Raw genomic sequence first — 15,256 nt, forward strand, 5'->3', positions numbered from 1 at the left:
ATGGAACAGATGTGCTACAATGCTTAGAACTATATTTTGCACCCTGTATCTTCCACTTTATCTACTGTATTTCAATTTGACTTGGTTGTATTTATTTATATTATATCAGATCAATTGTATCAGCATGCAAAACAAAGCTTTTCACTGTACCTTGGCACACGTGACAATAAACCTACACCTAGCAACGCATGGAGAAGATCAGGTATATTACTTGTATTCAGGCTAGAAAATGTCCTCTCTTTACTTCAAATACCACTCTTTCTTGATTGAGAAATGATTTTATGTTATGAACATAGAGCAGTACAGCACATGAACAGGCCCTATGGCCCCCAATGTCTGTACCAAACACAATGCCAAGATAAACTAATCGAACCTGCCCGCATATGATCCATATCTCCCCATTCCCAACATATCCACATGCTTGTCTAAAAACCTCTTAAATGTTATCATTGCATCTGCCTCCACCACTCCAGGCAGCAACCACTCAGCCTGAAGGTCTTGACTCGAAATGTCGCCTGTTCATTCCCCCACCAGATGCTGCCTGACCTGCTAAGTTCCTTCGGCACCTTATATGTTGCTCAAGATTCCTGCAGTTTCTTTCATCTGTTGTACTCAGTGCCCTAACTGATGAAGGCAAGTGTAACAAATACCACCATCCCCACTGTCTAGCGGTGTTGCCACAAATCGCTGCAACACACTGCTGCTCACAGGGCTCTAATCTGAAACAGCAATCTTTCATATACATCAAGCCAATTTTGTACCTTTCTATCCAGCATTTCTTTACATTCGTACATTTTATGGTTTTGAGTAAAATTCATATGAACACGAGATAAGCTCTGAAATCAATGGGCATAGCATGCCACGATATTCAAACATACTGTTGAGAAATGATTTAATGCTATGAACATAGAGTAGTACAGCACAAGAACAGACCCTGTGGCCCCCAATGTTATGATTAACTAGACCAAGTGGATCCCCGTTGGGCCCACAACTCATTGGGTTGCCATTGTGATATGGGGAAAAAAAATCACACTTTTTTCTTTAAAATAAATGGCTTAAAATTTTTTTTTTTAAATCTCAATGAAAATAGTGATTTTTCTTTAAAATGTTGTTTTTTTCTGCATTGGTCTAGCACCCTCCCCTTCCCCCCTTCACTCCATCCCCTCAACCCCTGTTCTTTTCCACCCACTCCCCCCTTCCCCTCCCACCCCCCAGTCACCCACTCCATCCCCCCTTATCGCCTCCCTCCATTCTTAGGGGCTCTCTGGCGGCGCCGCCATTCCCGCCTGTCGGGTTTCCATTGTGACGTCGAACATGGAGGTATTACTGCGCATGGGTGGCTGACGGGCACAGCAAGTGGAAAAGGGATTTATTAAAGTTTAAAATGTGAATAACATTTCTTGATGCAGGAATTTTCAACATCAGCATCATTTCTCCTTTTCACAACAGGAAGGAGTTGGCGAAAATCACCAAAACAAAAGGTAAGAATGCCGCCAAAAGGCTCGTCGTTCTTTTTGCATAGATCTCGAAGAGTTCTGTCCACTGCTTCAAAGCTCTCCCTCCTAATCATCGGGCACTCATCCCAAACAATCAGTCTCACACTTCTGATTAAATGAACCACATTGGAGTTCTTCTCAATGTTGCACATTGTATTATCGGTCACTTCGATGGGTATCTTGAATCGAGAATGTGCAGTTCTTCCACCAGGCATCAATGTAGCTGCTATACCAGAGGATGCTACAGCAAAAGCAACATCAACTTGACCTCGAACTTTGGAGAGGATCAAATTGGTGAGAATTGTTTTGCCCATTCCTGCTGGTGTATCAATGAAAAACATTGAAGGAACATTCCTTTCCAAGCAGCTGCACACATGGTCATACACTGCTCTTTGCTCGGCATTCAGCAGAGGCTTCTTCTCTTCAACAAATCACTGTTGTTCAGGTCTGCAGTTCACTCAGCAATTCTGGATTGTCACCATCAAGGTTCATCCTTCCATGTCTTGGTAGTGGCACATGAAAGTATCCCAGTGTCTTGTTGTAATTCACAAGCTTGCCTTGAATATACAACAGAGCCCGATCAGTCAGAGGGTGGTGAAGGTGTGGAATTCTCTGCCTCAGAAGGCAGTGGAGGCCAGTTCGTTGGATGCTTTCAAGAGAGAGCTGGATAGAGCTCTTAAGGATAGCGGAGTGAGGGGGTATGGGGAGAAGGCAGGAACGGGGTACTGATTGATAGTGATCAGCCATGATCGCATTGAATGGCGGTGCTGGCTCGAAGGGCTGAATGGCCTACTCCTGCACCTATTGTCTATTGTCTATTGATGCTTCTCATCAATCATGATATTTGGATCATCGATTGTTCTCCGTTCTCTTTGAAGGCAATCTTCAGACATTGAATTCTTGAAGCGATCCCATAATTGTCGGGAAGAGTTGATCTCAGCAATCGTCAGCAAAACAAACAAATCTCTCATTGCTTCGGGAAGTCTTGTTCGATCAGCATCTTCCATCGTCTGTTTCCAATGGTCGTCAGTTTGCAACAAACCTCTTTCTATGCGGACGTCTTTGAAGGAAGGAAGAATATGTCCGTCATGCGTCCTCGATGAATCGAAGGTTACTGGCCCTTTTACGTGACGGAGAAGCAGTCTCAAGTAGTAGAGGTCACATCTTGGAGAAACGGTATACACTCGTCCCAGACGTTGGCTTCAAAAATACCTCAAAGATCTTCCACTATCTTCCCAAACTTCCTTCTTAGCCATTTCTTATTGTTCCATGTGTAAAATTGGGGTACATCAGCGTAGTACAGTGTTCTTGCAAATTGATCTCGAGAACACAATTCCATGAATTCAGTTAAAGTTGTTCTCGTGATATCCTCATTTCTCACCAGCTGACCAGCATCGATTCTGATGACGACTTGTTGTTCTTGTGGTAGATGTACCTGGAGTCGAATGACAGCGGGGCGTCTCTCATGAGTTGGAAATCCAAGAATTTTAATCCCACTGCTTCCGACGGACCAATGCATCTGCCAGTAAAGTACTGTGAGTCTCAGACAACTATTACAAATTTCTACAGATACACTGTAGAAAGCGTCCTATCCAGATGTATCAGAGCTTGGTAAGGCAACTTCCCTGCCCAAGACTGCAAACATTTTTAGAGTTGTGTAATCAGCCCAAAACATCACACAAACCAGCCACTGACTCCATATATACTTCATGCCATCTCGGGAAAGCAGTCAACATAATCAAGGAAAACTCACACTCTCGTCATTCCTCCTTCCGACCCCAGTTGGGCAGCAAATGTAAAGGTTTGATAACATTTACCACCAGATTCAAGAACAGTTTATGTCTTGCTGTTATCGGACTCTTGAACACTCCTCTCATATGATAGGGATGAATTCCTTATCTTTCAATTTACCTCATTGTGAACTTTGCACTGGTTATTTTCTCTTTTGCACTACCTGATAAACTCCTGTATGTTATATATTGTCTGGATAGAATGAAAAAGTTTTTCCACTGTATCTCAGTACAATAATAATAAAACTAAGAATGCAAACTAATAAAACCAGACTGGGGTTCTCAGCAAGGAAATAAAGGTATTGTAAAATTTTGAATTCATTTTAATTTTTAATGGCTGGCTGATAGAGTATGAATTGCCTGTGGCTTGGAAAATTACAAGACTCTTTGCAGCATCACAAGTTGTGTAAGGTTAGAAGTCGCCAAAAGTCAAAAGTCAAAGGTTGTTACAAGTTTTGATAAAGGATGAAAACATAATTTGGGATCAAGTAAAACTTGATTTGCAGAGGTGTTGAAAGTCAACTGAGGAACTTGAATTCAAGGACATATGCACAAAAATATTGATAATAACCTGTAATTGATTCCTTCGAATTCTTCACAACACAGGCTGATATTTCAGTTTTGTTCTAGGATCGTGATATCACATTGGCAAAACTGTTGACTTTTAGATGGTACTAGACCAAGTTGGGCCCAAACCTCTCCTGCATTCATGCAGCAACCTCTCCTCCCCCCTCCCCTCTCCCCCCCTCCCCCCCCCCTTATCCCCCCTCCTCCCCCCCCTCCTTCCCTAGGAGATAGATTTAAACTTTAAATTAATAACTTTAAAAATATAACACCGATTTCAATGAAACTTCCTCCATTAGGACCAAAGGGACGACGGTGAGTAAGGTGGACCTAAAATTGTTGCGCTATCGCGTACCATTTTGGCTGTAGCTCAGGAACAAACAAACAAACGAGAGCTTTAGTATATAGATATTAAATCAAAATCCCTATCTTTTGGTTCAGGTAGCTATCACTACTCAGAAGATAAATTGGGCAATATTTGCCATTTAAATAAAAGTTAGTTTATTTGCTTAATATTTATGCGTTTGCCTGCTATTTTTGAATGAATGAATGAATGCATTATTGTCACACAAAGTTAGTAAAATTCTTTGCTTGTATTCCCAAGGTATGTAAATATCGCCACATAAAGGGCGTTTACAAAGTTACAAAGTATCTGCGTCAGGTCTCCCTTTGATTTACCCCCCCTCCTCCTCCCTTACGGCAGTCCACCCACGCCGGTTCCTCCATTGTTCATTGTTCTTCCCCCTCCTCTTGGCGGTCCTCCCACGCCGGGTCCTCCAATGTTCTTCTCCCCCCATCATGGTGGTCCCCCCATGCCGGGTCCTCCATTGTTCCTTCCCCCAGCAGTGGTGTCCTCACTTCTGCGTGGTCCATCCTCGTCTGTCTATGCCATCATCAACCGCCGCACCGACCTCTCACTGACTGCCAGGTCCTTTCCGGATGCCTCCGTGTCTACAATCCAGGCCCCAGCCGTGGGCTCCGTCAACCCAGGCTCCGTCGACAGCATCGGCCACGGGCTCCGACCCACAAGGCTCCGGCCTGCGAGGCTCTGGCCTCGGCTTCTCCACGGCCTGTCGTGAAGCGTCTGCCGTCGTGGTCTGCTGGGAGGTGAACATATTCAATAACCTCAGAAATAACCTATTGGTTATAAATGGGTTGAAAATAGTCTTAGAATAGGTTGAAGGGCGAAGATATAGATGAATGCTTTTTCTGCAATCAAATCACACAGGGGATTCATAGAAAATTACAGCACAGTAACAGGCCCTTTAACCCGCAATGAATGTGCCGTACGTGATGCTAGGTTGAACTGATCACCTCAGCCTGCACAAGATTCATATCCCTCCATTCCATTCATATCTAAAAGTCGCTTTATTGACACTATTGCATCTACGTTCCAGGCACTATGGCAGCACGTTCCAGGCACTCTGGCTTGGCAATGACACTGGCTTCAGCAGTGACCACACCGACACTCATGTTAGGCTGAACCAATGTGATAGGTTTTATTTACAGTGAAAAGAAAGACCGGTTCCGCAAGGGGGTGCTGTCCTTTGTCGTCAGGATGCCATATGTGGTGGTGCTTGAAATTTCAAGCTACCCACGACAGTTCATCCTTGCCTCAAAAGGAGGAGCTGGCCGTCTCAGACGTATCCTGGCAGTTCAGTCTTTGCCTCTGTATGGGTGCAGTCCCTCGTTTTCCATGGGCATAACGAGGCACTGGCGTCTCGGGCTTGCCCCAGCCACTCAGTGTTACCCTCAGTATAGGTGCTGGAGGTTTAGTGCTTCTTCCCGGCAGCTCAGGTTGAACTACGGTGGCTCAGTCTTCCTCGAATCTTTGACAGGGGAACACAGAGAGCAGGGAGACATTTTTTTTCTTCTTCCCTCTCCCCTCTGGCCAGAATGCCTGGGCTTTGGGGAGATGGTTGACGCCGTTCAGGTGGCCAAACCAATATCAGCTGTTACCAATGATGCTGAGGATTGACCTCTCCTGGATTGTCAGCCAGTGATAGGAATCCCATCAGCATCCAAGGGAGGGAGCACTGTCACAGCATCCATGACTTTCTCTGTAAAATAACTTACCCTGCATATCTCCTTTAAATTTTTCCCCTTTCAACTTAAAGCTGTGCCTTCTCTTTGACAAGAGCTCTCTGTTCATCATCGCTATTAAGGGTCTTGCCATTAACTGTGTACCTTCCCTTACATTCAACCCTCCAAAGTGCAACACATCACACTTACTTGGATTAAACCTCATCTACCAATTCTCCATCTGTTTTTGCAGTTGATCTATATTCCGGTGCCTACTTTGACATATTTTTTAATTGCCTGCAACTTCACCAATTTTGGTGTTGTCTGAAAACATACTCCAATTTGTCGATATACATGAAAAATAACAGAGGTCCCAGCACAGATTCCTGAGAAACTCCACTGGTCACAGATCTCCCACCAGATTAACATCGTTCTACCATAACCGTCTGTCATCTGTGAGTAAGCCAATGTGTGATGTGAATCCAAATTACCAAATCACCGTGGATCTTATCCATTTTAATCTTCTGGATCATCCTACCATAAGTCACCAAAATAGAGTACAGACAATGGCAAAATGGGGACAAAGGATGATTAGCTTGCATATTCACAAAATGCTGGAGTAACTCAGCAGGTCAGGCAGCATCTCGGGAGAGAAGGAATGGGTGACGTTTCGGGTCGAGACCCTTCTTCAGACTGATGTCGGGGGTGGGACAAAGGAAGGATATAGGTGGAGACAGGAAGATAGAGGGAGCTCTGGGAAGGAGGAGGGGAAGGGAGGGACAGAGGAGCTATCTGAAGTTGGAGAAGTCGACGTTCATACCACCGGGCTGCAAACTGCCCAGGCGAAATATGAGGTGCTGCTCCTCCAATTTCCGGCGGGCCTCACTATGGCACTGGAGGAGGCCCATGACAGAGAGGTCAGACTGGGAATGGGAGGGGGAGTGACAGAGGTTCACCTGCACCTCCTCCAACCTCATCTATTGCATCCGCTGCTCTAGATGTCAACTGATCTATATCGGCGAAACCAAGCGCAGGCTCGGCGATCGCTTCGCTGAACACCTGCGCTCGGTCCGCATTAACGCAACTGATCTCCCGGTGGCCCAGCACTTTAACTCCCCCTCCCATTCCTAGTCTGACCTCTCTGTCATGGGCCTCCTCCAGTGCCATAGTGAGGCCCGCCGGAAATTGGAGGAGCAGCACCTCATATTTCGCCTGGGCAGTTTGCAGCCCGGTGGTATGAACGTCGACTTCTCCAACTTCAGATAGCTCCTCTGTCCCTCCCTTCCCCTCCTCCTTCCCAGAGCTCCCTCTATCTTCCTGTCTCCACCTATATCCTTCCTTTGTCCCACCCCCGACATCAGTCTGAAGAAGGGTCTCGACCCGAAACGTCACCCATTCCTTCTCTCCCGAGATGCTGCCTGACCTGCTGAGTTACTCCAGCATTTTGTGAATAAATCGATTTGTACCAGCATCTGCAGTTATTTTCTTATATTAGCTTGCATATTCCTGCCATGTTCATTCATGGACAAGGGTAATATTTTGCAATCTTCTCCTGAGAATTAATTCTACTAAGACTTGATTGACCATATAATATTAAATATAACAAAGAGTAAATATCTTTGGCCACAGCAGTGCCTCTGCTGTCGGGAGGGCAAACATCAAATTTCAGGATTTCAAAGCAGTAAGTGAAGATGTGTGATGTGCTGTGCAACAACAATACCTTCTGGATCTTTGGGAAAAAGAATACAATTTGAGTCAGGGTGACATTATGAAAAGATAAATGGATGTTAGCTGAGGGTCTGTGAGAAGAATAGTGATCTTTTTTTCCTGAAAGAGGTCAAGGTTGATTCTAAAATATAAAAATATGCTGACCACAGATCAGCCACTTCAAGAGAAAATAAGTTATACTGGACATGGTTAGTACTTACATTTCATGCAAACAATATGGGAAATATATTCCAGGTCATTCAGTTCCAAAAGATCAGTTAAGTTAAATGAGCAAAATGAAGTTTCCAATGCAGTCAAATATACAAAGACAAGATACATTATCAATTTTGAACATAATATAAATAGAATTAGTGTTTTGTCTTAATTGTGGAATTCAGAAACTTCCAAGAGTCAGTCATTGCTATTTTGTTTCCATAGTGAATACTAGAAAAATGTGCCTCAGCATTCAAAAAGTATAATCTGGGATTAAATATATCTGCAATGGCTGAAGATGGCAACATACTTTCTCTGGTCTGAAGAAAGGTCTTGACCCAAAACGTCACCCATTCCTTCTCTCCAGAGATGCAGCCAGTCCCGCTGAGTTACTCCAACTTTGTGTCTGTCTTCAGTTTAAACTAGCATCTGTAGTTCTTTCTTACACATATTTTCTCTGGTAATTGAACTGATATCTAATTCAACTGATAAAAGTTTTGACAATGCACTGGATCTTTATCTGCACTAAAAGTAGAAGCCTCATTCTTATTTTAGTTACACTGCCTTATTTTGCACATTTTTATGGTTAGAATTAAATAATACTTCAGCATACATCTCATAGTTGCTATGTATGCTTCAGCATGCAGTCTAAATGTTCAACCACATCTCCATTCTAACATAATTTTAAAACAATGGGTGGCCAACAGCCTGTCTGTCCTTTCTTCTGTTTTTGTTATTTTAAGTATGTGTTAAAGAATATATTTTAGTGTTCCTTGGTTTGTTTTATGTGTGGGGTGGGGCTGGGGGAAGCTTTTATCAATCTCTTACTTCAACGAAGATGCGATTTTTTCCCGCATCGTATCTCCGTCCTCACTGCGGCCTAACATCATGGAGTGTCATGGCCTTTCCTGGAGACCGACCTGGCGCTTCAACCATGGGCGGAGCGCGGACTTACCATCATGGAGCTTGCGATCCCTTTGCCGGGAATCGACTGTGGAGAGCTCCAACCGCGGGCCTGTGGACTTTAACATCGTGGAGCCCGCGGTCCCTGGTTAGAAACCGATTCAGGAACTCCAAGCCGCGGTGAGTTTCAACCGTCCCGATGTGGGAGTTTCGATCACCCCGCCACGAGGGCTTCGGATCGCCGGCTGTGGGAGCTTTGATGGCCCCGACTGCGGATGGTTCGACAGCCCCGACCGCAGGAGAATAAAGAGGGAGAAGATTGGACTTTATTACCTTCCGCTGTGGTGGATGTTTATGTTAACTTTTATTTTATGTGGCTGTGTGTCTTGTTGCTTTTCACTTAGTATGGCTGTATGATAACTCAAATTTCACTGTACATGTGACAATAAACTGACCTTGAAACTAATTGTATGCAGATAAGGCTATTACTGTATTCACATTGTTACAGATTACACACCTTAAATCCATTGCTACGGATGAATGAATTAAAGAATATCCCACCACAAATGTAATTATTTCAACATTAACAAAAATGTATCATAAACTAAAGCTCATACCACATTATAGGAATAATGTAAGAATGATGGTCATGACCAGTGGGCATTTAGAAAGAAATGATAAAAGGATGAAAAATGAGTGCAGCCGTAATCAATACTACGTGTACTTGGACAACTAAAACCAGAAGCAATAAAATAAGACCAACAATCAATTGATATTGCAGAATGCATAGTTGGTTGAAAATAAGAATCCTGCACACAATCTGATGTTGGGTGTCATTTTTGCCTTGTGATCAGTTATTCTGTTTTTCACGTCGGCAAAATAACAATTTAGATTAGAGACATAAGAGACTGTAGATGCTGAAATCTTGAGGAAAACAAAGGTCTGGAGGAACTCAGTCAGTCAGGCAGCATCTGCGGAGGAAATGAACAGCTAACCTTTTGGTTTGGGACTCATCTTCAGAATGCCTGCTTCCACAGCTCCTCTAGCCGTCTGCATTCTGGTCAGCTTATTTTGCCAAGTCCTATAGCATCCCTAGCTGCCTGCAGGCTGGACCCCTGACATCAACACTGAGTAGCACTGCTGTTTCTCCAAAGCTGACCATGCCAGCACCCTTGCCCCTCCACTGCTACACCATCCCACACAGCCCTTGCTCTTCTGAGGTCCTTTCCACTATCCACGGTACTTCCTCGGAGCCTCCACCCCCCTCAGACCCAATGTGTAGCCTCAGCAACTACTCCTGTCATCCTCCGCAAACCTCTCCCTCTCCAATGCTGAATGTCGTTGGCAGAGGCTTTACCTCTGTACTCCTGCAGTGACACCTCAATGAGGTCAAAGTTCCAAGCCAGCCATGACGTCGAGCACTTCTTCCGTCGCCTCCACACCTAACAGTTTGGCAAAGAATCCTCCTCCTCCCTCCTCTCCCCTCCCCCAGCTCCAGTGATGACCCTTTCTTCTGGCCCCAATCTCCTGCTCCTCCTGGATATGCCATGCCACCCTTCCATCTCTTCAACCTTTTCATCTACACCTGCTCTCCTACAACATTGATCCAGCGTTAAGAGTCCTGGCCCAAAGTGCCATTTGTCCATTCCCTCAATAGATGCTGCCTGACCAGCTGATTTGCCCTGCACCTTGTTTGTTGAACAAATTAGCCAATGTTTTTTTAATTAGTGTAAAATCTCAAGACAGGATGGCAGCAATGCAAGTATGATAACTAATTATGTGCTGGAGCTAATTTTGCTGATCGGCTGGGTACTTTTTTGGCAAGATTCATTCTTAATCAATCAAGATAACAAATAGGGTAAAAGTTAATTATTCTGGCACAGTGCAGCTTTGTTTTGGCACAATGACGACTCGCCACCATGGAAACAACTGTCAAATACAACAACTTAGTGGGAAAGAAACTATTGGAGAAATCCTGTTTCGTTGATAAGAAATGTAAAAAAACTGACTGAAATACTATCCAAACTGATTAGGAATATTTATGTTAAATGCTTATTGAAGAGTACACAATATTGCAGATCTTTGTTATCTATGTCAGGATTTGCATTTTTGATAATTATAGAATACATGCAAGCTATGGTTTAGTTTTGTGTAAACCAGATAAGTGCGTGACCTAATTTCTCAATCTTAAAATAATTAATACAGTAAGAAAAATAGAAATCACAGTGCCCTCCATAATGTTTGGGACAAAGACCCATCATTTATTTATTTGCCTCTGTACTCCACAATTTGAGATTTGTAATAGAAAAAAATCACATGTGGTTAAAGTGCACATTGTCAGATTTTAACAAAGGCTGTTTTTATACATTTTGGTTTCACTATGTAGAAATTACAGCAGTGTTTATACATAGTCCCCCCATTTCAGGGCACCAAAATGGCCTTTATTAAAATCTGACAATGTGCACTTTAACCGCATGTGATTTAAAAAAAGATTACAAATCTCAAATTGTGGAGTACAGAGGCAAATAAATAAATGATGGGTCTTTGTCCCAAACATTATGGAGGGCACTGTCTGTCCTTGCAGCTCTGACATTAAGGTATAGACAGTACTAGTGACACAAGAAATTAGAGATGCTGGATTCTGGAGCATGGAGGCATTCTACAGTGGACTATACTCCTTTTTCAGGAAAAGGCCTTCTCCTCTAGCACAGATGAAAAGTCTCTCACCCATACTTCTACCATGTTCTAATATTTGTCCTCAATGTCTCACCCTTAGATAGAATAGAGATAAAAGTTCTCAACCCATGATCATATTGAATGGCGGTGCAGGCTCGAAGGGCCGAATGGCCTACTCCTGCACCTATTTTCTATGTTTCTATGTTTCTGTTTCTAACCTCTCACCCCATAAGCCTCCTCGCCCAGCACATATCCTTTGCCTTTTCCACCAGCTGCAATGGAATCCCAATATCAGTCAGGTCTTCTCTTGTCTCCACCTTTCTGGTTTTCACAGGGATCACTCTCTCCATGGTTCCCTCATCACTCCCTATCCCTTGGCATTTTCACCTGCAAAGATGGGAGATGCAAACTTTGTCCTTACGCCTTTTCACTGACTAGATTCATCCAGGAACCTAGACACATCCGGAGAGGTAGAGATTCACACGCACGTGCTCCCAATTGGTCTATCACATACAGTGCTCGTGGTGGCCTCCTCCACGTCAGTGAAACTAAGGGTAGATTAGGCGACTGTTTTGCAGAGCACCTATGCTCCCTCCCCAATGGCCACCTTGAGCTTCCAGTTGCAGGTTACTTCAATTCCTCTTCCCACATTACCCTGTAAGTCAACATCCTATTCCATTGCCACAATGAGGGCAACTATAAACTAGAGGAACAAGGGTAACCAGGGCACAAGTATGACCTCTCAAGGACAAATTAGGGAATTTGTGCTCGGAACCAGAGGATATAGACGAGATAATAAATAAATACCTGGCATCTGTATTCACCAAAGAGAAGGACATGGAGGACAGTGAGATCAGTGTGGAGAATACTAATATGCCAGGACAGTTTGGGATCAAGAAGGTGGTGATGTGGGGCTCTTAAAGAGCATAAAGGTGGATAAATCCCCAGGCCCTGACGGGATCTATCCCAGGTTATTAAGAAAGGCAAGCCAGGAGATTGCAGAAGGATTGCCAAAAATCTTTACATCTTCTCTGGCCACAAGCCAGGTCCCAGAGGACTGGACAGCAGGTGAAGTTGTTCCTCTGTTCAAGAAGAAAGGAAATTCAGGGAATTATAGACAAGCAAGCCTCACATCAGTAGCAGGGAAGGTATTGGAAAAGATTCTTAGGAGGAGGATTTACTCCTATTTGGGAATGAATATGTTAATTAGAGACAGTCAGCATGGCTTTGTCTGCAGCAGGCCATGTCATACTAACTTGATCAAGCTTTTCAAGGAGGTATTCAATGAGGGTGGGGCAGTGGATGTTGTCTACATGGATATTAGTAAGGCATTTGATAAAATTGCACATGGTAGGCTGATCCAGAAGATTAAGATGTATGGGATTCTCCGAGAAGACAAAGGATTATGCTGGAAAGACGTTATTCTGGCTGGAGGTCTGTAACTAGTGGAGTTCTGCGGGGATCTGTGCTGAGACATCTGTTGTTTGTTATAACTAAATGACTTGACGGTAAAGAAAACATGTTTTATACTTGCCTTCATTGACTACAAGAGTCAGGAAATCTTGATACAATCGTTAAGACCGTTGGAGTGAATTGTGCGTTTAACCTGTACCCTGAATCTGGCTTTCATGCCATATTAATTATTATTGCTCAGAATTATGGCTCAGATCAAGACAGACACAAAGAGTCCTCATGAAGCACTGTGTAGGAAAGAACTGCAGATGCTGGTTTAAATTGAAGGTAGGCACAAAAGGCTGGACATTTTGTGTCTAGCGGGACAAGCAGCATCTCTGCAGAGAAGGAATGGGTGACATTTCGGGTAGTGACCCTTCTTCAGACTAATGTCAGGGGAGTTGGCGGGACAGAGATAGAATGTAGTCGGAGACAGTAAGACGGGTGGGAGTACTGGGAAGGGGTAGGGGATGGAGAGAGAGGGAAAGCAAGGGATATTTGAAGTTAGAGAAGTCAATGTTCATACGGCTGGGGTGTAAGCTAGCCAAGCGAAATACGAGGTGCTGTTCCTCCAATTTGCACTGGGTGTCACTGGGTTGCACTGGGTGTCACCCAGGCCAGAAAGGTCAGATTGGAAATGGGAGGGGGAGTTAAAGTACTGAGCAACTGGGAGATCAGGTAGGTTAAGGCGGACTGAGCGGAGGTGTTCAGCGAAACGATCGTCGAGCCTGCTCTTGGTATCGCGGATGTACAGAGGTTGACACCTGGAACAGCCGATACAGTAGATGAGGTTGGAGGAGGTGCAAGTGAACCTTTCTCTCACCTGAAAAGACTGTTGGGGTCCTTGGATGGAGTCGAGGCGGGAGGTAAAGGGACAGGTGTTGCATCGCCTGCGGTTGCAGGGGAAAGTATCTGGGGAGGGGGTGGTTTGGGTGGGAAGGTATGAGTTGACCAGGGAGTTGCGGAGGGAACGGTCTCTGAGGAAAGCAGAAAGGGTGGAGATGGGAAGATTTGGCTAGTAGTGGGATCCCGTTGGAGGTGGCGAAAGTGCTGGAGGATTATATGTTTTATGCGACAGCTGATGGGGTGGAAGGTGAGGACAAGGGGGACTCTATCCTTGTTGCAAATGGGGGGAGGGGGAGGGGGAGGAAAAGTGGAGCTGCGGGATACCGAAAAGACCCTAGTGAGAGCCTCATCTACAATGGAAGAGGGAAACCCCCGTTTCCTAAATAATGACGACATCTCCGATGATCTAGTATGGAAAACCTCATCCTGGGTGCAGATGCGGCGTAGACGGAGGAATTGGGAGTAGGGGATAGTCTTTTAGCACCTCATGAAGCAGTGGTGAGTTTCTCAAACAAGTTGGTTTATTCAAGGCCTTAATCATGGAAACACTATGAAAGGAACCCAGTGTTTCAATGATTTGTAGCACCCACAGCATTTTTATAATCTCACGACACAATGGTCACATGTGGATTTTACATTTTTGAAATAATTCATCAGTGATCAACGTTTCTTTGCAGTCTTTCATCCTTGTTTCTCCCCCCAGTTAATTCTAAACCTGTTTCCTATTGTTTAGAAAACCATTCTACCATTTGTCTGACAAATGGGTGAAATAAAGGACACCTCCATTTTTTAATCAGTTTTATTGCCCTCAAGTTGGTTTACAACCTCGTGTTTATCTTTATTCCAGCTGGCTATGTCATGTTCCTAATCGATTTGTTGCCTTTCCGAACATAATCTTTAAGTTCCCTTCACTATGTTAGACTCTTTAACATTGAACATAAAGCAGTACAGCACAACAACAGGCCCTTTTGCCCTGGCATGTCTGTGTTGAACACAATGCCAAGATCATCACTTATCTATCTGCACATAATCCTTATCCCTCCATTTCCTGTACGGACATACGCCTATCCAAGGGTCTTTTAAATGCGACTAAAGTATCTGCTTCAACCATAATCAACACTTCGGTAGCGTGTTCCAGTGTAAAATAACAAGCCCCACACATCTCCTTTAAACTTTGCCCCTCGCCACTTAAAACTATGACCTCTGAAATTTGATTTTTCCATCCTGGAAAATTAATTCTGTCTACCTGATCTATGCCTCTCATAATTTTACATACTTCTATCAGGTCTACCCGCAACCTCTGACGTTCAAGATGAAACAATTCAAGTCTGTCCGACCTCACCCTATAGCTAATACCCCCAAATCCGTGCATCATTCTGGAGAACCTTCTCTGCACCCTTTCCAAAGCCTCCGCACCCTTCCTGTAAATAAAATGTTTTCAATAAGCAATAATCGGCCTCGGGTAAACCTTATATATTATACTTCCATAATTCTGTGCAAAAATTCTGTATAAAATCATGAGGAGAATAGATTGGGTGAATACACAGAGTCTTTTACCCAGAGCAGGGGAATTAAAAACTAGAGGAC

General features: G+C 44.0%; 1 protein-coding gene across 5 annotated transcripts in view; it reads right to left on the reverse strand.

Moving 5' to 3' along the window:
* The window catches only part of ppp1r9a (protein phosphatase 1, regulatory subunit 9A), a 127,747-nt gene that overhangs the window by 21,502 nt on the left and 90,989 nt on the right, over positions 1 to 15,256 (reverse strand). The window contains exon 17 of one of the 5 annotated variants that reach the window (XM_078422579.1): positions 14,950 to 15,090. The exons of the other annotated variants lie outside the window; for them this stretch is intronic. Coding sequence (XP_078278705.1) covers positions 15,019 to 15,090 — 72 coding nt within the window. The 3' untranslated portion in view covers positions 14,950 to 15,018. Of the gene's footprint in view, positions 1 to 14,949; positions 15,091 to 15,256 lie in introns of those variants that run through there. 5 annotated transcript variants of the gene reach the window in all.

This window comes from Rhinoraja longicauda, chromosome 2 (genome assembly GCF_053455715.1).
Source record: "Rhinoraja longicauda isolate Sanriku21f chromosome 2, sRhiLon1.1, whole genome shotgun sequence".
Taxonomy (NCBI): Eukaryota; Metazoa; Chordata; class Chondrichthyes; order Rajiformes; family Arhynchobatidae; genus Rhinoraja; species Rhinoraja longicauda.